At 46.5% G+C, this 26,382-nt stretch overlaps 1 protein-coding gene across 6 annotated transcripts in view; it reads left to right on the top strand.

Moving 5' to 3' along the window:
* Positions 1–25,284, top strand: part of PPP2R5C (protein phosphatase 2 regulatory subunit B'gamma) — a 133,127-nt gene extending 107,843 nt beyond the window's left edge. For 2 of the 6 annotated variants that reach the window (XM_068540431.1, XM_068540458.1), the window contains 8 exons: positions 193–301; positions 1,729–1,782; positions 7,660–7,830; positions 9,247–9,374; positions 10,086–10,187; positions 12,153–12,225; positions 17,326–17,442; positions 22,731–25,284. In XM_068540431.1, coding sequence (XP_068396532.1) covers positions 193–301; positions 1,729–1,782; positions 7,660–7,830; positions 9,247–9,374; positions 10,086–10,187; positions 12,153–12,225; positions 17,326–17,442; positions 22,731–22,862 — 886 coding nt within the window. In that variant the 3' untranslated portion in view covers positions 22,863–25,284. Of the gene's footprint in view, positions 1–192; positions 302–1,728; positions 1,783–7,659; positions 7,831–9,246; positions 9,375–10,085; positions 10,188–12,152; positions 12,226–12,750; positions 13,070–17,325; positions 17,443–22,730 lie in introns of those variants that run through there. The other 4 variants (XM_068540449.1, XM_068540476.1, XM_068540440.1 and 1 more) reach the window with 3 other exon arrangements.
* Positions 25,285–26,382: the final 1,098 nt, after the last annotated feature.

The following is a 26,382-nucleotide window of genomic DNA, read 5'->3' as shown; positions in this document are numbered from 1 at the left end:
GACTGTGCTTCCCTGAAGGTATTTAGTGATCTTTTAATTTCTGCTACTCTCCTCCCTCCTTTTTTCCAACACACATAGTTTGCTTGCTGGTTTTCATGCTGAAAACAAAAACTGAAAGAAAAACAGAGAGATTATGTTTTTAAATCTGGAATTTGTAAATATTCAAACTTTGGATAAATTCTGTTTTCACAGTATAATTAATGGATTTGCCTTACCACTAAAAGAAGAGCACAAGATTTTCTTATTGAAGGTGTTATTACCTTTGCACAAAGTGAAGTCTCTGAGCGTCTACCATCCTCAGGTAAGGGCTCCTGCCGTGATGTTGGTGGGCCCCAGGAAGGAGCTCATCCGCCTCTGCTTGGACATCAGTGAACTCAGGATATTGAGCCCCAGCCTCTAACTGGGAGTGTATTGTCTCTCTTATATCACAGTGTTGACTTGGGTGTCAGGGTTCTGGTGATGAGTGAAAGGATAAGGGAGTAAAGAGAGATTGCTTTTAAGAAAATCAGAAAAACCTCAGGAAAGGAGAATTTCAAAACTGGTTGTAAACACTGAGAAGGGAGTGGCTCACGCGATGAAGGGGTCAAGGAAGACCTCTCAGGAAGGCTTCCTGTGGTGGGATTGAAACCTAGCACCTCAAAGACAACGCCTCTGTGTCCACGGCCAGTAAAATGGCTTAAGAAAAAGTTGTTTGGGGACTTCCTGGCGGTCCAGTGGTTAAGGCTCCATGCTTCCACTGCAGGGGGCACGGGTTCGATCCCTGGTCAGGGAGCTAAGATCCTGCATCCTGCGCAGCGTGGCCAAAAAAAAAAAAAAAGTATATATTTCAAAAAATTAAAAAAAGAAAGAAAAGGTTGGGGTTTTTTTTTTTTAAAACTGGGGATTTTTTATAACTTTGTGGTTATACTGAAAACCTGGTCCCTAAGTGGTTTCCAGCTGATCGGTCAGCTGCATTTCCCCAGGAAGCTTACGTTTTCCTTCACTCTTACTGTTCTAAGCTCCCCGCAGACAGAATGTAAGCTACACTGACTGCAGCGCAGGAGGTTCTGGGGAGACGCCCGCCGTCACTGTAGGTGCAGGGCGGGCCCCACGTCTGGGTCCAAGGACCAGGAACCCCCATTCTGCGGGACTTCCCTCGGGGAGTTTGCCTCATGGCATCAGAAGGTGTATCCTTAGATGATTCTAATGACACCGGCTTCCTGGGAAATCTTTTACTTAGAGTTTTTTCCTCTGATTCCTGTTAACTGGTAATATCTTTACATCCAGCCAGTTTGTTATCATGTTAGTTGTTCTGTATTAGAAATTAGTAGTTTGGGAATTTAAGATGGAAACAGATTTTAATTTGCTTTTTCCCAGGAGTTAGATTACTTGTCCATTACAGTCTCCAAAAAGGACACCAGAAAACTCCCACCAAACCTGGCCTGGCTTGTCAGTGTTGGTCTAAAAGACTGTGTCCCGGTTTTTTTTAGCTTTCTGATGTTCCTTTTGCAATTGATCTGTGTTGCACATTGATCCTGGGGTCCCTCCCTCAGAGCCCCTCCCAGAGCCTCCGGCGGGGCCCCTGGAAGGAGCCTGTGTCCACCCAGGAGAAGGGCTGTGGGGGACAGTGCGGGCAGGGGACAGCACTGACCGCGTCCGGCCCTGTCTCCCCACAGGAAGATGTCTGACGGTGATACAGCATTTCCATGTTAAAATGGAATATTAATACTTTTTCTCCTCTTACTGTAGCTGGCATACTGTGTAGTGCAGTTTTTAGAAAAGGACAGCACCCTCACTGAACCGGTAAGTACACCCTCTCTGGTCAGGGCCTTGTGACGTAGTGTGTGTGTCTAAGTGTCGGTATCGCAGTCCGGCTGCTTCACCAAGACAGCTTCTTCATCTTAAGTTATAACACTAGTAAACACAAACTGATTTCATTCCTGTGTTAAAAGTTTTCAAACTGTAGTGATTTTAATTACAAGTTCCCCTGTCGAAGTGATTGTTCATGTAAGAAGACGGCCGTCTTAACCCCTCATTGCATTTTACTCTGAACGGCATCCTGCTAAATCATGTGCGTTTAATACTCCCACGTCGCTTGGTTTAGCAGCATAGATCACTGACTTCAGTCAGAGGAATTGTAGCAAGGATTCAACATGCTTGTTCTAAAGAGATTTTACTGTCTTGAAAATTCTTTCCAAGTTATAGTGTCACTATTTTATGGTCATTGGATCATAAATGAACGTTAGATTGCTACCGGTCAGTGTTTAGATTTCTAAGTTTCTTGGCATTTTATCTTTATTAAAAATAAAAAGGCTATTGTAGCCAAGATTCACAAAGTCGGGTGTGTCAGGTGCCAGTTGAAACATTTGAATACACTTTTTTATCAGCTTTATTGAGACGTAATTCACATGCCATACAGCTCACCCACTCAAAATGTATGATTCATATGGTAGACCTAGGTTTTATATTTCTTGTGAACCCAGCCGGGAACTAGAATATAGCCTAGAATATAGTCCTATACACATAATATATCCTTAGAAAATACTTAGTAGTAATTTGATAATTATTAGCATCATAATTTAAATTAGTAGATACAGTACAGGAACAAATTTTGTTCTGTATGTGACCTGCTTTTCATATGATGGTATACAATTACTTTTGTTTACTTCTCACCAACCATCTTGCACCTTGCAATTTGGAGTTTTAGTCCTCAGTATTAAAATGTTTTTGGTATTTCTTCCTGTTCCAGGACAAAAATCAGAAAAATCAAAGGTATTTGTTTAATAAATTGCTGTACTTTAAAAAAAAAAAAAGTATGATTCAATGGTTTTTGATATATTAGGTTATTAATTTTTTCAATTGTGGTAAAATATACTGTATAACAAAATTTGCTGTTGTAAGTGTACAGTTCAGTGGCATTAATTACATTCATACTGTTGTGCACCTGTCACCACTGTTTCTAAGACTTTATCATTGCCCCAAACAGCAGCTCTGTCTTCATTAAATAGTAACTCCCCACTTACCCTCCACCCTCACCCTGATAACCTCGAGTCTACTTTCTGTCTGTGAATTTGACTGCTCTAGATACCTTATGTAAGTGGAATCATACAGGATTTGTCCTTCTGTGACTGGCTTATTTCACTCAGCGTAATGTGCTCAAGGTTCACCTATATTGGTGCGTGTGCCAGAAATTCATTCTTTGTTGTGGCTGAATAGTATTCCATTGTATGGCTAGACCACATTTTGTTTATTCATTCATCTCTCAATGGAAATTTGAGTTGTTTCCACATTTTGGCTGTTGTGAATAATACTGCTATGAACATGTGTGTGCAAATCCCTGCTTTCAGTCCCTTTGGGTATATACCCAGTAGTGGGATTGCTGAATCATATGGTAATTCTGTGGCTAGCTTTTTGAGGAAATGCCATACCATTTTCCACAGCAGCTGCACCATTTTGCATTCCCATCAGCGGTGCACAAGGGTTCCAGTTAATCCACATCCTCGCCAACACTTGTTATTTTCCATTCTTTTTTATTATAACCATCCTAGTGAGTGTTTTTTGATTTGCATTTCCCCAGTGACTAGTGACCTTGGGCATCTTTACACATGTGTGTTGGCCATTTGTGTTTCTTCTCTGGAGAAATATCTTTAAATTCATTGCCCATTTTTTAATTGGGTTGTTTTTACTATTGAGTAACAAAGCAAGAAGTATTAGATGCTAGTTTAAACGTTTGAACACTCTTTTAAAAGTCACTATTGGACCAGAAAAGGTAAATATTCTAATTCCTGAGTCTTTCCTATCCCTTTAGTGGTCTTTCACAGGTTTCTTGTGAAATTGTAATTTTCGTAGTTAAAAAAAATAGAAATTCTTAATACTGTATTCTTGAATTAAACTGCTTCTGATCTCTCCTTTCTTTTTAAGCTTTTAAATTCTATGTGTAGCCTCCCCCATCGCACCCCAAAATTCAGGAAAAGCCCCTGGTCATATCCCTCAGCTGCTGCCTGCGGAGGTGACGGAGGCTGCCCTGCTCTGCAGCCCCTTTCAGAGTGACCCGTCCCTGTACCCCCTCCCTGGGGTCTCCTCGCGCCTCTGCCTCAGCTCTGTCCAACATTCTGGAAGCCCCCAAGAAAATGTACCAAATCTTATCAGACTTCAGTATCACACAAAGTATTTACTCCAATTTAGGGTGAGGATGTGTTATTTTATCCTCCTACTAAACTGAAGACATGTTCAGATAGGGAAAGAAAGATGAGCTGGCACTGATAATTTAAAAAGCCCTCTTTAATATCTTTCTTCAGTGGTGACAGATCCGTATTCCTGTCTGTACTTGATGGTCTTCTCCAAACCAAAGTACCATGTGAAGAAATCCTAGCACATACCCTGCCCTTTTCCTACTTCAAAAATAAGGAGAGAAAGAGTACGCAGTTTTCTGCTATGATTTTTCTTTGTACATATTTCTCATACTCTCTAGTGGCTAAAGAATTCACCGAATGTTACCCCACATTTCTCACGGACTAAGGGTCTCCCCCCAAGCCCACGCCCTGCAAGTCCCGGTCCCCCGCCCCCGACTGTCAGAACCTGGTCCTAATCCTGCTCCAGCAAGACTCAGCGAGCGCATCCCACCCTCTTCTGTCTTCCACCTGAAAGTAATATGAAAGCTGATAAAGTTTATAAGTTCCCACTAATAAAGCTAATACAGCTTTGCAGGAGTGAGGGCTTTTAATTGCGGTTGTCTGCAAGAAGGCAGGAGATGATGTGCTGGCTTCGGTGGGGTCCTTCCGTCTTAAATGGTAGATAGAAAACTCTGACTCGGCACGAGCACAAAGCTACCTCAAGCCCCCTACACCCAGTCCCCGGTATTTCCACCCAGAACCACTTCATCTCTTAATCTCCTGCAGCAGAGATAACATAATTGCACTCTGGATTACAGAAAGCAGATGAATTTTCTGCACATTAAAAATGTTCAGACCCTCACCTCAGTAAATTCCTTCCTTTGAAATTTCATGTATTATGGCAATACAAAGCCCATTTTGTCTTACTTCAGCATCAAAAGCATGTGGGTAATTAGATGAAGGTGTAAACTCTTGTGAAGGTGCTGGGAAGGGGAGTCGGCATACGTGTGCGTCTCATGGTCCTGCACCTGTGGCACCCCGAAGTCTGTGTGTGTCCAGGCTGACCCGTTAAAAGGACGTTTGTTGCCCTGTCTGTAATCCGTAACTAATATTTTTATTTGTAAACTTTGTACAGTGCCCAAAAGCTTTCTGGGCACGTCAAACACTTTTCCACCCACCTGTCTCTTGAGGCTGATTGAGTTTTACTCTGTGGCCTTTTCCCCTGGTGTTCCAGGACAGGAGAGGGGCTCCCTGGGACGCCAGGCTCGCCTGCCTTCCCGAGCCACCCCCTTCCCCCCCCCCCACCCCCGCCCCGGGAGCAGGCCGCCCATTGAGTTTCCCCAGGAAAGCTCAATCCTGAAGTGCGCCCAGCAGCAAACAGCCACTGTTGGCTCAGATTAGCATTCCCCAAGCAGACTCCCACTCTGCCAAACGCCGGCACCCTCGGAAGCAGCTGAAACGTTGGGTATTGGTCATAGGTCATTCCAAATAGCGTGAAAAGTGAGCCCAGCGTATACCTCTGATTCCAGAAATAATACCTTTTCCAGAGACATTGAACGGCTAAATCAATTGTGTCCTATAGTTCACAGCTTAATGTGTTTCTCCTAATAAAATTCCATTTGCCAAATGACAAGGAATGGTGGATTTGTGAAGTGATTTGCATCTGCTGTGTTCTTAAAAGTGATTCCAATACACAGAGTATAGTAGGTGCCCAAACCTCTGTTAAATGGTTTTGAGCAAAAAGTAGGAAAATCATTAAATGATGCTTTTTTAAAAATAATCTCTCTTTATTTTTTTTTAATTAATTAATTTATTTATTTTTTGGCTGCGTTGGGTCTTCATTGCTGCTCGTGGGCTTTCTCTAGTTGTGGTGAGCGGGGGCTACTCTTCGTTGCGGTGCGCGGGCTTCTCGTTGCGGTGGCTTCTCTTGTTGCAGAGCATGGGCTCTAGGCGCGCGGACTTCAATAGTTGCGGCACATGGGCTCAGTAGTTGTGGCTCGCAGGCTCTAGAGCGCAGGCTTAGTAGTTGTGGCACATGGGCTTAGTTGCTCCGCAGCATGTGGGATCTTCCCGGACCAGGGCTCAAACCCGTGTCCCCTGCATTGGCAGGCGGATTCTTAACCACTGCGCCACCAGGGAAGTCCAATAATCTCTCTTTAAAGACAGTTGTGTCATAAATTTTTACGTCCGACTTCAAAACTAGGAGCACTTTTAAAGTAAATTTTGGAGTTTTATAAAGTGTAAAAATATAAAAGATTATCCAGGAGCCTGAAGGTCAGAAGCATCAAGACAGAATTACCCTAAATGAATGTCGTTGAAAAGCCCCTTGTTTTTAACTGCGGTGAGGCCTCACAGGCTGGCCTGGGGGCACAGTTGGCATGATCTGCGGAGCCAGAAATGACCAGTGAATGGAAACCACCAGCCAGTCTGAAAGCATGAGCATTTGCAGTGATTTTCACAGCAGACCTGAGGCTGGGGGCCGGGATGATGGGTCCAGAAATCGCTGTGATAAGGCTAAACAGCTCCTTTAAGTAACAGGTTGCAGTTGTACAGTTAGGTGTGCAAGTATGTATATGTGCTTTACATATACGTACGTAAATGTTTTGGCTCATTATACTATTTTAGGTAGCTGAACTCTTAGGGGTATTATTAGGTAGCTAAACTCTTAGGGGGTATTGTTAATCTGCGTTCCAATTCTGATATTTTGGGTGAAGAACCTTTACTGGTAGGAAATTTGGGAACTGCAGGAACACGATAACAGAAAGGTTGCCCGGCAGAAACTGCCCGTCTGGTGGGCAGGGAACACGACGCCCAACACTCACCAGCCAGGAAGCTGCTGCCGCCCAACTGGACGGCTTCACAGGCCTGCTCTGGGTGGGGCCCCAGCCAAGGCCCGCTGCCACCCGCTCGCTGCGGCCAGCAACTCCTCGGGCACGTGCGTGGGTCTAGTAATAAAGTCTTCTCAGCAGCCCCAGGGCGAGGGTCTTCGTGCCCCCAGTCTTTGATGAGGGCTCTGGGGCACCGAGGGGTGGGCACCAGCCCGTGGCCACACACAGAGGGCTTGCTGACATCAGTGCTTGACGTCTCTCTTTCCGATGTGTTTTAGCACGACTGAAAACACTGTGTACACACACTATGTATGTATGTTTGTGTACAAATGTATACGAACAGTCAGTGAATTTGAGAGAGAAACCGATTGTGCCTCTGTGTATATGTCTCCACGCTAAGATATATATATGAATTCACATGCTCTGTGTTTCTCCACTGGTCTTGTTCTCTCTGAACTCTCCTACCTGCCTCTTTTTTTTTTTTTTTTTTTTTTTTTTTTAAGGATCTGACTCTTACTGAGATGGTAGTTAATCAGAGTGGGTCACATAAATTAAAACTGTGATTCTAAAGTATATAAAATTAAACCTACCTCTCTAATTATAAAAAACCCACATTCTGATTTACTGAATCACTGTTCCTTCTACAAGGAAAAAAGCACCACCTCATCTTGTGGCTTTGCGGAGGGGACACCTTAATGAAGAAACAGAGGGCGTCACACTGTGTGCTGTCTCTTCTGTAGGTGGTGATGGCGCTTCTCAAGTACTGGCCAAAGACTCACAGCCCAAAAGAAGTCATGTTCCTAAATGAACTAGAAGAGATTCTAGACGTCATTGAACCGTCAGAGTTTGTGAAGATCATGGAGCCTCTCTTCCGGCAGTTGGCCAAGTGTGTCTCCAGTCCCCACTTCCAGGTATGTGGCCCGGAGACGGTGGGCTCGTGTCACTTCCCTTTGGAGCTGGTAGGTCGCAGTGTGTAGCTGGTCATGTTTTGCTTCTCGGGTAATTTGAAGGTAATATTCAAGCTTTTGCTTCAGTGTATTTCAGAGTAAGATCGTGAGACTTCAGCTCTACAAAAAATACACTCTAGCCCCTCGTCCCCCCTTGTCACTGAAAACGTGTTTCTCAATAAGAGTAATTAAAGACAGCTTCTCTGTAAACGACCTCTGTCTCTATGTTCACTGGGTTCCCAGACGCACACAACCTTATTCTCCACAACTTGAGTGATGGATGCTTACGGAGAATATAAAACTGTTTAGCTTTGCGTTCCCGCCCTCCATAAGCTCTTCATTTCTGACATATATGAGTTTGTGTCCCTTTACCCTTTAAAAAACAGTAATGGTTCTGATTTTTGTCCCTTCCGCATTCCTGTGTGAGAGGTGCCTCGGTCATGCCACTTCCCACTTTTCCTGATTTATTCCTCACACCTTCCGAGCCCCTTTCAAAGGTCATCATCCCCAGTGGCTTTTCCAGCCTGTCTGCCTCCTTTTAACATACTGGGGACCCCATCTTTTTGTATCGTTGAGACGGTATTTGTTGTGAACTCATCGTGCACAAGGTAGAAATCTAGGCACAAAAGGAGCAAAACCTCACAGTCACCAGGGAGTCGGCAGCCCAGCGGGAGAGGGGAGATGTGTCAGCACGGCCCCAGGTGACATCCACATCTGCGTTGCCGGCGGTTTCAGAACTGGCCGCCTCGGTGGCCTCCGCCCCTCCCGTGTTACCCGCCTTGCTGCCCTCCCTGCTGTCATCTCACGTCCCCTCCCTCAAGTGCCTCTGCAGGGACAGGCTCCGCCGCCACCCATTCTAAGCGGAGGCCACGTTTCCGCACACACGCCAGCACTCCCTACCCTCCCCTGCTGCCGTTCGCCACACGACTTAACACTTGTAGTTAAGTCAGACAATTCGCCCGTCATTTGTTTACCCCCATAGAACATAAGCTCCATGAAAGCAAGGATTTCTGCCTCTCCTGGTTCACTGCAGAATCCTCGGTGCCAGACAGCACTGCGCGTGGTGTAGACGCGTCATAGATGGGTGGTGGACGGCTGACGGATAGGTAAAACGAACTCGTCTGACTTGTCTCCTCGGCATCTAGCCCATGTCTAGCGGAAACGTTCATTGAGCTCATGAAAAAATGAGTGACAGTGATCTTGACAGACAGGAAATCATCTGCCTTTCGAAATGTTGAAGGCTCTTCAGGGTTACAGTCTAGAGTATTTTAATTTGTAGAAATAATAATTTTCCAATCCAGTATAATTCATTTCCCTCTTTACATGTGTAATGGAACGCTTTAATCATCACAGACAACAGTCATGCCCTCCGTCTTTCAGGTGGCAGAGCGAGCGCTGTATTACTGGAATAACGAGTACATCATGAGTCTCATCAGCGACAACGCAGCAAAGATTCTGCCCATCATGTTTCCATCCTTGTACCGCAACTCAAAGACCCACTGGAACAAGTAAGAGAGAGCTGGCTGCTGTCCAATCAGGCCGTTGTTAAATTTTGCATATTTTGCTGATACTTCAATTACGATTGAATCCAAGCCTGAATATCCGTTAAAAACCAAGATGCTGACTTCTTTGTGGGCTGTAGTCAAGCAGAAGTGTGGGCTGTATCTTGGCCTTCCGTTCACGTCCTTATCCCCGTGTCGAGCCCACGTAGGGCGTATTGCCTCACTCCCCACCCCCCACCTCATCCCCGGCGGGGTCGGGAGCAGTATATTCCGGGCCGCCTCTTAAGTTCCCTCCGGGACAGTTAAAGGCTGTCACAACCTCAGGGCTCAGTCCCTGCAGGGGCACAGTGGCCACCCCACACGCGGGGGCCCCGGAGCCCTGCTGACACTCACCCTGGGGAGCCAGAGAGAAGAGCAGGTAACCTAAACACCACTAGGAATCTTGACATCTGCCCCTGCTTCTCTCCTTTGTTCTCTCACTTACTGAGGATGAACAGACTGATACACTCAGTGGTCATCTCCCGAGACCTCAGCAGTCAGTACGGGTGCCGTGTCATCCGTGGCATCGTCTCTGCTGAGCTGGTACCTGTGAAATGTGGGCCATTGAAATGGGCTGATTAAGTTGGGAGAGGAAACAGTCTGTGGTGGCAGGAGGGGAGGGAGACGGATCAAAAAAGGTGAAGCATTCTGAGTTTCGACACGAAGCTTTCGTTACAGGACAATACACGGCTTGATATACAATGCACTGAAACTCTTCATGGAGATGAACCAAAAGCTATTTGATGACTGCACCCAGCAGTTTAAAGCAGAGAAACTGAAGTAAGTTGCTCCTTTCAAAAGTTATTCTGTCAAGGATTTGTTTTTCCTTAATCCTGAATAAACCTCTCCCACTAGTTGGTCCTAAAAAGTTATTCTTCACTTTAAAGCAAAATCAGCCCTTTTGTACTTGGAAAGCAAATTGAAACTTTGTTACGATAACTTATTTTCAAAGAACACGTGTCTAAAGTTAGCTATTCTCTGGGAATTCCGTGGCGGCCCAGTGGTTAGGACTCAGCGCTTTCACTGCGGTGGCCCCAGCTTCAATCCCTGGTCGGGGAACTAAGACCCTGCAAGCCGCACAGCGCAGCCAGAAAAAAAAAAAGGTTAGCTGTTCTCTCCGTTATGCTACTAGTTTAATCATTGCAAAAAGTGCATGTATAGTCACGAATTTAACTTTCAGGATCTTTGCTTTTCCTAGGGGACACTTAAAGGCGATAATGTGTAGTAATTTTTCATGTTTATCAGGCAGGAATTTGAACTGTATCCTGTAAGGTTTATATGAAAGAGCAGGAACCTTCATCCAGCGTAGCTCTATTGTTCTAATTTGTTGATCTCCATAAATTCGGGCATTCTCTGGAATCTAGTGCCAGAGTCCCTCACAAAACCAGGGCCCTGCTCTCACGCTGTGAGGACTTCAGAACCCACATCTGTCCAGGGACAGGCTAGATCAGGGGTCCCCAACCCCGGTTAGGAACCAGGCCGCACGGCAGGAGGTGAGCGGCGGGCGAGAGGAGCTTCCTCTGCCGCACCCCATCGCGCCCCATCGCTCCCCATCGCGCCCCATCGCTCGCATTCCCAGCTGAACCATCCCCTCCCCCACCCCCGAGGCCATAGGAAAATTGTCTTCCACGAATCCGGTCCCTGGTGCCAAAAAGGTTGGGGACCACTGGGCTAGATGCCTCTGTCCCTAGGCTGTGCTAGTAACAGTTTGATTCACTAATTATCAAAATCACATCTTCAGAGGCAGGTGTGGACGTGGGCAGATTGGATGCTCTGTCACTGGAAGCTGGCCGAGGGAGATAAACTTTGAATGAATGTAATTCAAATTACAGTACATATATAACGAAGCGCCATGTTCATTCCTGAGACAGTGTGTGTTCACCTATGTGCAAGGCCCCGTTACGGGTTCTGGCAACACAGCAGTGGATAAAACAAACAAAAACCCTTGCCCTTATGGAGTTTACATTCTGGGTGGTGTGGAAAGAGAAAGACAGCAAAATACAAATGAGTAAGAGACAGTGTGTGAGGGACACACTGAATGACAAATGACAAATGACAAATGGAGCAGGAAGGGGCGCCGGGAGCCGGCTGTGGGCTCTTTAAACCTTCAGGCTGCCTGGCCCATTCCTGCCTCAGCCGAACGCAGTGTTCAGGTGTGAAATATGTGAACGTCGGGGCTTTTCTAACGGCACATCCTCTTTCATGGAACATCACATTTCTGAAAGGGACCTTACAGATCATGTAGCACATTTACTGGATTAAAAAAAAAGAGTTGGTCCCACGATAAGTAATGTACTGAAGGTCATGCGCCTTGTTGGTGTGGATCTACAGGCTGTGCCTCTGTAAGGACGTCTTCACCTGGTTCCTTCACGCTGAGGTGTGGTCTCACTTTTCATGGGTATGTAAGCTTCTCACCAAAATCGTATATGTCCTGTGACGAAGCAACAAAACAAGGGGAAGGAAGGAGACAGAGATGTGCTTGTGCAAGTGTTTCTAAGAGCTTAAATTCTTAGACATGTTAAAATTTTGGCGTATGTATATTTTTAACTCTTTTCCTCTAAGCCCAGTTTCTTCTTTTTTCCCCTTTATGTACCTTGTGGTCACCACTGTGACGTACGTGGAATAAGACCAGACAGTGACAAAGGGGAAATAGGTGTTGTGTTGCTGCCCACGTTCCCCCTTAACGTTTTCTCTCTTGAATTTGATTCGTTTCTCTAACACCAATGACATTTTACTATTTTTCAGAGAGAAGCTAAAAATGAAAGAACGAGAAGAAGCGTGGGTTAAAATAGAAAACCTAGCCAAAGCAAACCCCCAGGTACTAAAAAAGAGAGTAACATGAAAACGTCTAGGGTGTAACTTGAATGTTTTTATGAGATAGGAGTGTGGATTCATCGTGAGAGGGGAGGGAAATCAATTTCACTAACACTGTATATGAAAATATCTGCAATAAAAATACTTTTCAACTTTTGTACAAGTACTTATTTTGCCCCACAAAGGTTTTTACCACAGAATTGACATTTTTTTTATTATGATGCTTTTTAAATAAGATATGAACCTTATGAACATACTGTGGTAAAAAGAAAGTAAGGATACAAGCTCTGTTTTGGGCCAAGGTTGTAATTTGCTTTCTCAGATGTCATAGATGCTGTAGTTCAAACAATATTTTCCTTTCTTTTTAATATCAAATTAACTCTAAAGGAAAAGAAATTAGATTTGAAATAGATTAAGTATGAAGTCAGTGTCCTCTTTCCTCAAATGAGGTTTCTGCAGGCTGAGCCTTTCTCGTTAAAAGTTGACCGACTTCTGTCATCTTAGCCGCTAATCCTTTCTCCCATCCCAGCACGCCCTGGCAGGTGGGTGCCAATGATGTGTCTTCTGGAACTGCCAGCACTGAAGCAGTGTCCCCCGATGCATTACCTCGGGCTGACCCCCGGGGACTGGGGGTTGGAGCCGTGTCCCGACAGACGTTCTTTCTGATGCTATGTGCCTGTCCGATTATCACTGAAAATCATTTGCCACGCTAAGAATTCTCAGGCTGTCCTCAGCTCCCCAGAAAAGATTTTACTTTCTGAGGAAAACTGCTCGGCTACCCCTGAAATCCTGAAAGGTTCAATACGGTGAACCAGATTACAAGCTATCTATTTATTTTCTTTGGTGAGAGGTATGCATAAATCATTATTATCTCAGTTGCCATGTGGGTTTTAGATCTCTCTGATGTTTAATAAAAAGTGATACATGAATACAGAGTTAAAAGTATGTACTTTACCTATATAACAACATACTGACTTGTATTCCCTCTGCTAAAACTATAATCAAGACACAGACCATAGGAAAATTGAACGACGTCCTTAAGTGTATGTCCTTGATGCCACCTGAAACAAGTAACTGGCGTTTTTCTAACCATTTTTATTCCATGCTTTTACACAGAAATGCTATTTTATGTGAAAATAGCATGTGAAACTGTGTAGTAGTTAATTTAGGTAGATAGCTATGAGTATGTACTTTTAAGAATAGAATTTATGTTGAACGTGAGGTTAAAATACTGACTGACGTTTGTTGTAGGACACAGTACGTTTGTTGTAGGACACAGTAAAATCATACGTCTGGGGCAGTGTGGGTGGATGGACCCTGCCCGACGGGGCCCACCCAGGCCATCTTGCTCTGTTCAGACGGCCCCATGCCGAGGGCAGACGGGTCCCAATCAGGGTCGTCAAGGACCCCGTCACACACACCCTTGAGATCAACACCCTTGAAAAACATGTCAACTGTATACAGATCAGAGGGTCTAACTTTATTTATTCTACCTGGAAAATAGGAATAATCTCATAGAAAATCGCATAAAGCCTTACATTACAAACGAAGAGCTGGCTGTGATTGTATTAGCAAAGGTGGCCTGGTTTCACTGCTGTGCTGTAACACATGTTCCTTCTAAAATATATATTGTCCTCATTTCTCTTTTTCTGAACTTCTCCTAAATGTTCTTCCATCACATTTGTATTCCTTTGGCTGCTCTGTTTTAAAATGTCTCGGGCCACAGCCTGAGAGTGGTGGGCTTTGCCTGCGCTCACCCCTGCATTGTGCTGTGGCGCTCTGACCTGAGCGCCGTCCTGCTCGCGTCTGCGTGTGAAAACCGTCTGTGACCACACCCCAGCAGGTCCTGTCCGCATGCTCCAGTCCCCCGGGCAGTGTCTGAAACGGAAAGTACTTCGTGGGCTAATATCTCAAAGCTGGAAATGAGGGCCTTGGTACCCGCTGTTCACTCTCTCTCTCGAGAGTCCTTTCTAAGTTCTAGTCGTTGCTTGCTATTTACAACAGCAGCAAAAAGTAAATAGTGTTGTGGGTAATACAGCTTGCGTGCTACTTCCGTAACGAAAACATGTAGGTGGGTTTTTGAAGCCCGATTCCCCATCTCAAATCTGCCGTCCTGAGAAATGATTTAATAGCTTCCTTATTTTAGGTGGGTTCCCAATCCCTCACTCTGTTCACTGGCGTGTACCTAGAAGTCTTCCTGATGCTGCCTTGTGTTTTCACAGGCTAAGTCTTTCATCTGCTTGGAGATGTGAAAGCAGGTCCCCGTTTAGGCTGGTTGGGATTTGGAAAGCTGTGGTCCTTCAGGATTTGGGTTGCGTTTGTTTTAGCAGTTGTGGCAGTTTCAGCTGGGGTTTCTTAATGTCAGATGTGATTTAATTTTTTTAAAGTCATGAAATAGTGAAGATTTCTAACATAAATGTGCTTTTTCCTAATCCACCCAAAGAGACCATATAACAGTTTTACTCCCGTCTCCCTTTTGTGGGGATCATGTGAAACGAAGACAAGGCACTTCTGTGAATTTTAAGTGTGGCTCTGGCTCAGTGTTTCTGCCCCTTTGCAATGACAAGACGATGCCATAGGCGGCCCAGGGCACAGAGTCCGGTTGCCTCCCTTTCCTTTGGGAGATCAGCCTCTCTAGGGAAATGTGCGTTCCTTATTTCACCTGTTGAGAAACTTCAGCCTCGGGAAGGTTTTTATTCCTAGTGAGAATCCTCTGCCCCCCAGCCTGCTAGTGACACTGATTTCCTATAGACATTCTGTAGCATCCTTGTGTGTACTTTTCTTTGCCCTGAGCCCCAGCAGGGCCTCAGAGCCCGCACTGCTCTAGGCACGGCCGCTGGCAGGGTCCGTGTAGAGCGCTGGTGTTCTCTTGGCGTGGCCGCAAGCTGAAATGCTGGTTAAAAACCATCCCCGCACCACCTCCCGAGCCCTGCAGCGTCTCTGCTCCGTCTGCCCCGCCCAGCTGAGCCCCGGAGGGCAAGGCGCCAAGGCGCCGTGCAGGCCCCAGCTCCCTGCGCCCAGCGGGTCACCACCTCTCTTGGCAGATGAGTGCCAGCTGCGCGTCCCAAACGGTAGCGCTTTCCCAGGATACAGAAATGAGAATGAGACACGGCCCCAGGTGTCAAGGAGGCGAGCCAGATGGAAGCAGAGAGAATCCAGTCCAGACGGTCAGATGGTAGCACACGCTGGGGGTTGTGCTGGCAGTGCTGGCGAGAGGCCTGGTCGCGCCTTTAGAGGGAGACACGTAAAGGAAGGCCGGAGGGTAGCGTGGCCACGGCAAGGTGTCCCCACGGCGCCGGGACCTTAGCCCCCAAGAGTGCTGGGCCCCCTGGAGGTGGAGCCAACCTCTTAGAGGCTCACCAAGGGGCTTAACCAGCCAGGGGCTCAAGGCAGGGGAAGGGGCGACTGGGAAACCCAACTGTTCGTAGACGGAGCGTCAGTCATGGGGGAGGGTGGGTGTGGTCTGTGTCAGGGACAAAGCTGGAGAGGGGGCAGGACCCGTGGATTTTATGCCCAAAGCAGTGTGCAGGTGTCACAGTGTCATCCAGAGCCAGTGGCCTCGGCAGGCTTGCGCTCAGAAAGCTCTTCCGACGCTCGGGGGCTCCTGGGGAGACGTGTGGAGATGACACTGCTGGACGGGCTGACAGGGGTGGCAGGCTCAGGGTGCCGCGGGGGCCTGGGTGCCCATCGTGTGGAGGAAACGGAGCCAAGGGTGTGGCTCCCGCGAGGGAGCGGCGCGTTTCCCAGGGTGGTGGAGGGGCTGGGCCAGGCGGCCACCGGGGCGGGGGCGCGGGCGAGGGTCAGCGAGACCTCGGGGCATGAGGAGGGGCACAGACTGTCGTCCCAGCAGTGACAGAGGAGCGAGGGGCCGGGGCGGCCGGCGCCACAGGCCAGGGAAGGGGAGCTTCAGGGACGACTGTGGCCAGCGCGTGGCCACAGAGCGGTCACCCACGGCCTCGTGCCCGGCGTCCCGTCGGAGAGGCGAGGCCCAGAGCCGCGGGGGCGAGCCGAGCGGTCAGGAGGAGGAGGGGCTGCTGAGAGCTGAGCGGCCCTCCTGGTTGCTCGCCTGGCGGGAGGGAGGTGGTGAGCCAGGCGGGGCGGGGGGGGGGGGGGGGGGGGGTGCCGGGTCCCCAGCCCAGGCAGAGGGGCTCGCTGTGGCCAGGAGGGCACGAGCCGGGCACAGGGCCTGGGGGAAGGGGTGCGAGGCTGCAGCTCGGAACCCCAGCTCCCCCTTTACTGGCCTGGGGCCCCGCGGTTAGCGTAGGTACCTCAGCGGTCCCGTCAGCCAAGTGGGATCATAGCACACACTTTACAGGCCGTACTTGGAATAGCGCCCAGCTCGCGGCAGACGCGCAGAGTGTGGACGCCAAATGCTGAGGACAGTCAGGGCATTCCGTGTACCTTAGCTCACCTGCGCCATCCCACCCACCTCTGACGTGATCTCATCCCCACGTCCCACTCACGGAAACAAAGTCAGAAACCCATCTTGCTCAGAGCAGAGCCGGACCTGGCCCAGAACCCGAAGGGAGTGGAGTCCCAGGGCGCCCCGTGGGGAACAGGAGAGGGAGCCAAGGGGACCCCACTGACACGTGGGCGTACCAGGCCTCCTGCAGGGCCGGCCACGGGGTTGCAGAGTGAGATGCGAGCTGTGGGACCGATTGGGGTTGTGTCGTTTGGGAGGAGAGCAGAGAGGGTGTGAGTAAAAGGGTGGGATCAGTGATGGGGTTTAGGCGAGTTTGGAAAATGCCGAGAAAATGAGGACCAGGAGCGAGGGCGCAAATAGAGGAGGGCAAGGCTGTGTGCAGAGGTTGGGGGCTGGAGGTGGAGGTTTCCACGGGAAGCGTTCCTGTGACCAGATCCAGGCTCACGGGGAGTCAGCAGGCCGGAGGCTCCAGGGCGGGGTGTTGCCCAGCAAGGGGCTGGGACAGTCTGGAATGAGGCGACGCCCGGGGCCAGGCGCTGCAGGTGTAGGCCGTGCAGGGAGCACTTCCCTGCACGTGGGCTCCCTTCAGGAGGGGCCGCGGGGGTGGCTTGGGCCAGGAGCCCTGGAGCCGAGCCCTGAGCGCTGACCTGACCGAGAGTGACTCCGCGCTTTGCATTGCAGTACGCAGTGTGTAGTCAAGCGAGCGCCATGAGCCTTCCGGTGGCAGTGGAGACAGATGGGCCTTTATTTGAAGATGTGCAGATGCTGAGAAAGACAGTGAACAAAGAGGCTCGCCAGGTAAAAGTGCACAGAGCTAAGCTGGGTGCGCTCCTTAGAGACTTGCTTAAGACGTGCCTGTGATTTTAGTGATGTGATAGACAGCAGTGCCTCCTGTGTAAGCTAAAGCGAAAAATTACATGGTGGTAATCTTACAGGAAACGTTTCATCCATATATCTTAGATCAAATTAGTAGAAACAGTTTTTAAGGATCAAGTATGTGCCTGAAATGTGTTTCTTCATTTACTTTAACAGTAATAATCCCAATTCTTAACTGCAGTCAAATGTTAACGAGAGCAAAGACTCAAAGGTTTGCGGTAACGTCTTCCCTCTCTGCTCCCTCTGCCCCCTTGCGACTTCTGCTCTGGCCCAGAGGCGTCCCCTCTTACTTCTCCACAGAGTTACTGCCGGCCCCCGGGCCCCAGGACGTCAGGCAGAGCCCTCATCCTGTCAACAGCAGGGTCACACTGCCTCGCAGGCCTGTGCCAGGGTCAGGGCTCTGTCAGGACCCTCATGCAATACCCACACTCAAGTGGTTCTGTTTCCACTTTGTGGAGATGCATACTTAGATCACCACCGATCCAAAGAAAGGCCCCTATCACTAAATGGGGAACCTTTACGATTTAGGCTTTAAAGAGGGTAGTGGGTGGAGTTCCCGCGTATAAGGGGCCTTTCAGTTGCTGTAGGTCTCTGACTGTACCTCCTGTTCTCAACCCTTGCAGTTGATAAAGTGCTAACTGGATTTGGGGATATGGCCCTTTCTGACTCTGAAACTTTAATCCCCTTTGAGCTAAGAATACCTAAAGACATCCAGCACTACAATTCTGAAAAGTTAACAAGTTAGGCTAAAATTACAACTGCATACTGAATGCAGATGGTTTCTAGATGATAGTGTCATTCTGAGCTCAAACAGAGAGGGTTTTTTTTTTAACCTACTTGTTTTTAACTCAAGTAAATTGTATTCCCCACCTGATCAGACAGGATGAGGCATTACCAAGAGCACAGGCTCTAGACCACGCAGACTGCACTGCCCAACACGGCAGCCCTGAGGCACACGTGACATGTGGCCGTCTGCACTGAGCTGCGCTGCAGCCCAAAACACACACGGGAACTGCCAGGCTTCGTGTGAGGAAAGGACCTAGAAGCATCTCCTTCATAATTTTCTGTTACTGATAACATGTTAAAATGATAGTATTTTGGATATACTGGGTTAAATTTTTTAAATATTATTAAAATAAATTTCATCAGTTGCTTTTCACTTTTTCAATGTGGCTACTAGAAAATCTGGAATTACATATGTGGCTGGCATCGTCTTCCGACCAGGCAGCGCCGGGCCAGATGCCTTTTTCTTGGTGCTTCCAGAGTAAAGCACCTGCACTGGCCCATCCTTGCCTCTTCCTGCCCGGCTAGCTCTTGGCCTCAGGTTAAGATAAAGGCAGGTGGACGCAGACACTAAACATACAGTGCAAGAGCATCAGTAACTCGTTTTCTACTTAATCCAGTTGGATTCCATAATTTCCTCACCATATTCTTAGCAATGAACAGATTGAATAAAAAACATGAAAATCTTTTATCTTTTTCTCTCTCTCTGGGGTGTTAATTTTCTTACTTCTTAATTTTTTTTTTAAACTTGGAAAGGAATTTGAGGCCACCTCTTTGATTACCATTTTGATTTTTTGGCTTCAGGTGGGCTAAAGACGTGAGCACTGGCCTCGTTACTGCAGGCGGTCAGAGGAAATCAAAATCAGGGCCCCTCCTACCAGCGAGCCTGCCCGTGGGTTTGTGACCACACGCTAGTCTTAAGGTCACTCAGGCCATACAACATAGAAAAGGAAACTGAGGTCTTACAAGCCAGTCTTTACACATTAAATATTTTTAGGGTTGGAGGATTTTTCTTTTTGGTAGGTACATCCTTTGACTTGATAACTAAAGCTAGGAAAAGAATAGACTATGCCCAAAATGTAATGAACGTATTACATAATTACATAATCTATGGACCTGTTTCTGATTTAGGGCCCACTCTGTAGGAGATGAAGAACGCAAATTAAAATAGCATTCTCATCTTGAGTAAGACTGCCTCTGAAAGTCAGCTCTAGTATCTCCGTGGTGGCCGATCTTCCAGCGGCCCTTGGAGGAGGGCGTGTCTCCTTCCCTGCAGGAGTTACGGAGGAAGCAGCCTCTGTAGTCATCTACTCGTTAGTCCTGAGACACCATGTGTAGACAGGACATTGCTTGGAGAACTCTTTTAGTTTGCTGGTTTGTTTTCATGACTTTTGAAATTAGACTGTATGACTGAGTTTTCTGTGTAATTGACATTCGTACAAAAATTATCCCCCTACTCATAACCTTTAGATTTCTACAGATCACATTCCTGGGTTGGAAGACTCCATGCTATTAAGACGTCAGTTCTCCCCCAAAATTAAAGCAATCCAGTCAGAATCCCAACAGGCACTTTTCTTTTTTGTAAAGGCATTGACCAGTTAATTCTAAAATTCATATGGAAATGCGAAGGACCTAGAATAGCCGAAATAACTCTGAAAAAAGAATAAAGTTGGAAGACTAACACGACCCCATTTCAAGACTTACTGTAGATTTCTGTGGATCAATTGAATTTCCCCCAAATATCAAAATAATCCCGCATTTCTTTGAAATGATTCGAATGTGGGCTCAGGATGCACGTGAGGTAAATGACAGTGTTGCCGGAGAATCCAGGAGAGGAGACCCTAATGCTAGTGGAATGTACTTGGTTGGAATTTTGTGGAGGAATTCAATTATATATTTACCTGTCAGAACCATGATTTGGGTTTCTTTTGAGAAAATTGTGTAACCCTATATAGAACCTCCAGAATAAACTAGTAAAGTTCATGTGAATGACATTTATATCAGAGACATTTAAAATGTTTTACAATTCTCATTTTTGACAGTCGGTCGGGAGGAAAGCAGTGTCAACCATGCAGTTAAGGAAGGTGTAGAAAGACGGAAGGTGGGAAGTGAAGGTATTCCTTACTCAATACGTAGAAGTGTATTTAAGGCTTTTATATTTAGGAAAAGCACTGACAATGTTATGTACATGAAGTATTTTCCCTTTTTTCCCTGTCATTCCAGCTTGTGATGGTGAAGACAAAGAAATCTGGTCCCTCAAGAGATTTTTGATGAGTTCTGTCCTAAATTCAGTAGTAAAACGTGCACTCTTCTGTATGATATGACCCACCCCGATGTTGTTTTCCCATTTACTGTATAGATTTAGCCTTTCAGAGCTGCCATTCTGCTGCAGACAGAGGCCGTTTCTCTCCGGCTTGCGTCTCCGTAGGGGCGTCTGGGGCAGCGTGTCCGTCTGTCTTGTCTGCCCACCGTCGACAGCATGCTCGGCCCACGCATCCCTCCACCAGTGTCACTCGTCTAGGGGGACCGTCTGCATGATGTCCCACTCTCCTGCCTCCCCTTTTTCTGATTTTTTTTTTTCCCCCTTGTCGCTTGTGAAATTGCTCTCTGCTTTACACACTGGCTTTAAATGGCTATGCAGAAAGGCTCAGATGGGTCCATCACACTCTCTGTCCTTCCAGAAGCTTCCGGGGTCATGTTTGCCTTCTCAATTTACATTTATTGGTTCCAGGCATTTTCTATCAAAATGTTTCTTCTCTTTGGAATGCCTGTTGCGGCATTTATTAAATATTTCAAGTATCTGAAAGGCTTGATTTTGTTTTGCTTCGCTTTGCTTTGTTTTACAGCTCTGCCTGGAATGGACATGAAATTCAGGGTAGAATTTCCCTCTGAGTTTTGCATGGGTTGAAGGCAAACACGCTGCACAGATGAGACCACTCTTACAAGGACTGTGACCGTGACAGGCAGCCCCTCGGGGACGGGGGTGGGTGACTCCATAGTCTCCTGACACGCAGGGCTGTCCTGAAGGCATCTTACACTAGTTCCCAGGAGAAAGAAATCGGAATTCCTGCCTTTGCCATAAATGAACGTTAATATTCAAATAACAGTTCTAGAAATAATCCTAAAATGATGTCACAGAAAATTCCTTACAAACCTTGATATTATTGAGGTTGTCAGAGATAAATTTGCAAAGAACCCTAAGAAATATTAGCTCTGCAAAAGTGTGCACTTTTCATATATGGTGTCTGCAAGGCCTTGGCTGTTTCATTAACACAAAGAGAATTACACTTTGCATGTCGTACCACCGATGTTGGCAAGCTGGGTGCTGTAAGGAGTGGTTAGGGATACGTTCTTTCTGTTGTCAAGTGGTTGACTTCATACAGGTTTCTTCTGGTAGGTGTTTGACCACCACCACAAATGTAACTTCTTCTCTTATATAATCTCCCCTTTGCTGGAGACACTAAACAGAAAGGAAGGCGTGGTTCTGGTTCAAGTTCCTCGTGCACGGGCAGCCTACTGGTACCTACGTCGTGTCTAGGTGATTTAGGTGGCTTGTTGTTTTGTTTCAGAGATACTGCTATTGATGCAATGGCCCTACTCCAAAACCGAATAACTTGTTTAACTATTATGCATGGAAATGGACGCTTTCGGTGTATAAACACCCCATATCAGGCTCCCCCCCCTTTCTTTGCAGACACAGATCTCTAAATCCCCATGCAAAAAGGGATTCATGTAGGGTTTTTTTGTTTTGGGGTGTTTGTTTTCGTTTTGTTTTGTTGAGTAAAACCAAAATTTCCTAACTTTAGGAAAAAAATGGAATATAGAAGGGAGTCTTTTATATCTTACCCTTAATATTAGGAAATTTTATACAAATAATTAAATACAGTTTTTCTGAATTCTAGAGGGTTTTCCCCCCTACATGACCCATTTAATACCTCTCATTTTAAGTATCGTTTTTCAAATTTGATAGACGTTTTAGACCTGCTATTTATTGGTTTCGAGTCCAGTTTAAATATGTTATTCATTCTTTCTTTTTATTTACCTCCAAGGGAAATTTCAACTTCCTGACATGCTTCTGCAAGGGACATAGCCGTAAAATGACTTCGGTAACATTTTATGAAATAGGAAGATTTTACCATTTATGGGATTTACTAAAACTGGTGAATTTGCAAAATAGCGGTACTCAATGCTCTGTACGAAACTACGCATTTTAGAAGACCACAGTGCCAATATTATGCACGCCGTCCTTGGGTTACTTTTAATAAACGAGGCGTTCTTGGTTAATGAGGGTGATAAGAGACATCCCGCCCTTTGTGTGCTCCAAATCCCCAGGGAGGCGCTGAGTGTGGGCACCGCTGGCTCAGTGCAGAGCGAGCACACTTCCAGGTCGCTGGGTCTGTAGCCAACGCCGTGCGTTTTTATTCCAGGCACAGAAGGACCTGAAGAAGGACCGGCCCCTGGTGCGCCGCAAGTCCGAGCTGCCCCAGGACCTGCACACCAAGAGCGCCCTGGAGGCCCACAGCCGCGCTGAGGAGCTGGTCCCCCAGGACGGGCGCTAGCCCCGACGCCGTGCGGGCGCCAGTCCTGCTCCGATCTGTAGAAAATACACGCTCTGTGTGCCATACAAATCAGTTACACTCGAGTCAAAGCTTTCTCCAACCCCGTTCTGTAGGCAATAACATCCTTCCGCCTCAGCTCGAGACTAGGAGTTCAAACAATGGTGACCACCCAGGGCCACGTGCCACCCATGGTGTCCCCTGCACGGTCCCAAGTAAGCCGGTTTTCCAAAATCAGAGCTAAGGAAAGCACCCTAGTCGTCATCTTCACGTTCTCCCCAAATGGAATTTGCGATCATTTAAGATAGGTGGTCCAATGATAATATCATTGTTTTTCAAATCAAAGGAGCACTTTAAAAAAGTATTACCTATTTTTTAAGACTTTACAACCCTTGAGATTGTTTCCACGTGATTGTTAACGCCAGCAGTTTCTTTCTGGGGTTTTTTGGTTTGTTTTTGTTTTTTAATCTCATTGAAGTGGTTCTTTGCTGTCATCGTTCCAACACAGCTCAACTGGGAAAGTGACACGACAATCCCCGGCCGCTGTCTTTTCCTAAGGTACTGCTTTACTTTGACCAATACCATGCGTACCACGTCCTGCTGCTTCTGTGTATCGCTAAAGCCATATTGCCAAGTCTGCGTTCCAGGACCAGGACCCGGGAGTGAGCTCGTAGGAGAGATTTGTTTTAGAAAGAGCTTTCTCTTGACTGGAATTGGAATTTTAAAGTGACGTGTTCGTGTTTTACTCTTTGCAGAATGATTTCTCTCTACTTACACGTTGTTGCCCTTGAACAAGGCTCTTCAATTAATAAAATTATATTCTCTGAGAATTCCACATTTTGTAGAAAATTAGGACGAGATCATTTTGAGTGAGGCCAGCTCTCGGCCTGATGCAGGCCACCGCTGCCTTTGGGCAAAAGTAGCAGAAACAGCGCTGTGGGCAGGCACCCCCCCTCCCCACAGTGTGGCCCTGAGGGCTTCGTGGAGGAGGCAGCAGCGACGGCTTCCAAGGAGTCTCTTTCTGTTGAAAAGAGCGCACGTAATAGATGCCTCATAAGGAAAATACAGCGTCTTGAGTTTTCATCGGTCTTCAATGCTGCTAAATATTTCAGACTTCCTTGCATGTATTAAGCTTTTTGTTTTTGATGGAACAGCACGAGGAGAAAAATCTTTAAACTTAATGCTTTGTTCTTTATTTCTCTCCGGGTGGCCAGTATTTTGACTTACTTATCCTGCTTGAAAGCTATTTGAGATGCGTACTGCTGCTCTAAACCAGTGATTCTAGTTTCTTCTGTCTCTGGCATAAGATTCTATAACTTGATGTTAAATGTCTTGATGCATCAAAGGTAAAACGTGGCTTCTTTCAGGATCTGTTTTTTAGTTGAGGTCTCGGGAATCCACTCAGACGTTGTGAGAAGCGGACGTGGTTCCCTGTGCAGCTGTGGTACCTGCTGCCCGTTGGTTTCACTTAAATCCTTTGATGATGTTTATTTCCTTGTTTCCTGTAGGAAAATCATTTGGAGGGAGGGGATTTCTTGTGTTCAAAGCAAGTACTAAATTAGAAGGCTGCCCCAGCTGAAAGGGGAGAAGCCTGCTTTGTGAGGAGGAACACTTCCTGAGAAACTTGACAAGTATCCATCCACTTTACCATGATGACATTTATCATTTAAAAAAAGTTTAGATGCCTTCTCCTTTTGAGGGAAAAAGGGTGCTTTTTATTGTATAAAGCAGCGTCTTATGTATTTTGATAAACCATTGTTTGAACTTCCGTCTTTAGCTGATAGATTCTCAGATACACTTGATTTGGATGTTCTCAGTTATGTTTGTGACAGAGGTTTCTGGGAAGCCTCTCCTCTTGCCCTTGGGAAAAAGCAAAATCTCAGTGTTTGGGTGATGTGGAAAGCTCAGCCTATAAGAACATCTTTTTGTCTAGGTTTTACTTCTGCTCTTTATTGAAGACAAACATTCACCAAAAAGGGAGAAAAAAGAAAAAAGTTTTGAGAGAAACTAATTTTCTTTGACAAGAGTATTATTTAATATTTTGGCCTATGAAAGTTTTCCTAGTTAGTACTCAGATTCCATGTGCTAATTGTTCAACTGACATATTATTACATAGATACACTGTTTATTCTGTACCAAATTGATTTCAGAAGTACTACATTGAAAATAAACTGGTGACTGTTTTTCTTCATAAAGTTCTGCGTTTGGCATCTTCATTCTTTCTGAAATGTATCTGTACATCAGAAATGTCACTATTCCGAGTGTCTTTTTAGTGCAGCTTTAGTATGGCTTCCTTTTAATGTTGTACATACATTGTACCTTTGTTTTATGGTAATGAGTAATAAAAATGTAGACTTCATATTTTGTACAAAATGTCCTATGTACAGAATAAAAAAAGTTCATAGAAACAGCAAAAATAGGTAAGTGGCACAATTATTTTTCTTTAGAAAATATCTGTAACTTTATGCTTTAGTGAAATGTTAAGTACCTACATATTTTTTAACATTTTGTAATTCAAAACTTTTTGTTTTGACATTGTTTATGAAGAGAAACTTCATACACTTGCCATTTAATATGCTCTTTTATCTAATTTTAAAAAAAACTCTAAAAATGGTGTATTATATGGACTAAATAAAGAACATGTGAATTTTACTGCTCATCATGACGCTAAATTTAGCCGTGGTGTTGGGCAAGCTGGTTCTGACCTCTGCCCGGCGACGGTTAGGGGCAGGGTGGCCCCGCCAGGGATACCGGCTGGAAGTCCCTCACTCAGCACTGGCCGGGCACCCACCCTGCCGTCCGTCACAGCCACGTCTTTGCTGAGCCCTCTGTAAGGTCATTTTTCTACTTTTCTAATGGGAAAAAGTAGAGATGACCTTTTAACGACCACCTCTTGTTTTGTGAGTAGGCAAATGTGAATCAGAACACAGTGTATAGAAATGGAATTATCTGAGCCCTAACCATGATGTTTAAAATTATTCCTGAAGAGACACTGAAGTCCTGAGAACAGAGTCGTGTGGCTGAGACTATGAGTTTGGGATCCTCGCTGATCCACCCCCTTCTTACTGGGGCCTCGCTGTCCTCACCGGTGCTGTTACCGAAAGGTCGCTGGGGGCAGGTCCAGGATCAAGTTGCTCCGTCCCGTCACTGCGATGACCTCGGCCTCCCAGCAGGCGGGCTGTGACCCAAGCCCCTCAGTTCCTTTATCTGCCAAACGGTCCCTGTGACTCCCCCCACCCCAGGACAGAAGTGCAGAAGTCGCCGTTGGAGCTGGGGTACAGTGACAAAGCCAGGGGATGTCCCCGGGTGTCTGTGGCCTGAGCATCTGGTGATGGGGCTGTTTTGGAGACACACGCATACCCCGCTTCCACCTCGGAGCAGGCGCCCGGGTCTGAAGGCACTTCAGCCCGGGTGCACCTGCTGAAACTGCTGTGTTCTCAGGCCAGGCCTGCCTGTTCCCACACCCCGCTGGCTTGCTCGCTCACTCTGACACAGACACACCCCGATGTGCTCACACTGGCAC

This window comes from Eschrichtius robustus, chromosome 1, assembly GCF_028021215.1.
Source record: "Eschrichtius robustus isolate mEscRob2 chromosome 1, mEscRob2.pri, whole genome shotgun sequence".
Taxonomy (NCBI): Eukaryota; Metazoa; Chordata; class Mammalia; order Artiodactyla; family Eschrichtiidae; genus Eschrichtius; species Eschrichtius robustus.
Note: the sequence above shows the minus strand (reverse complement) of the source record. Positions and strands in the feature narration are given on the sequence as shown.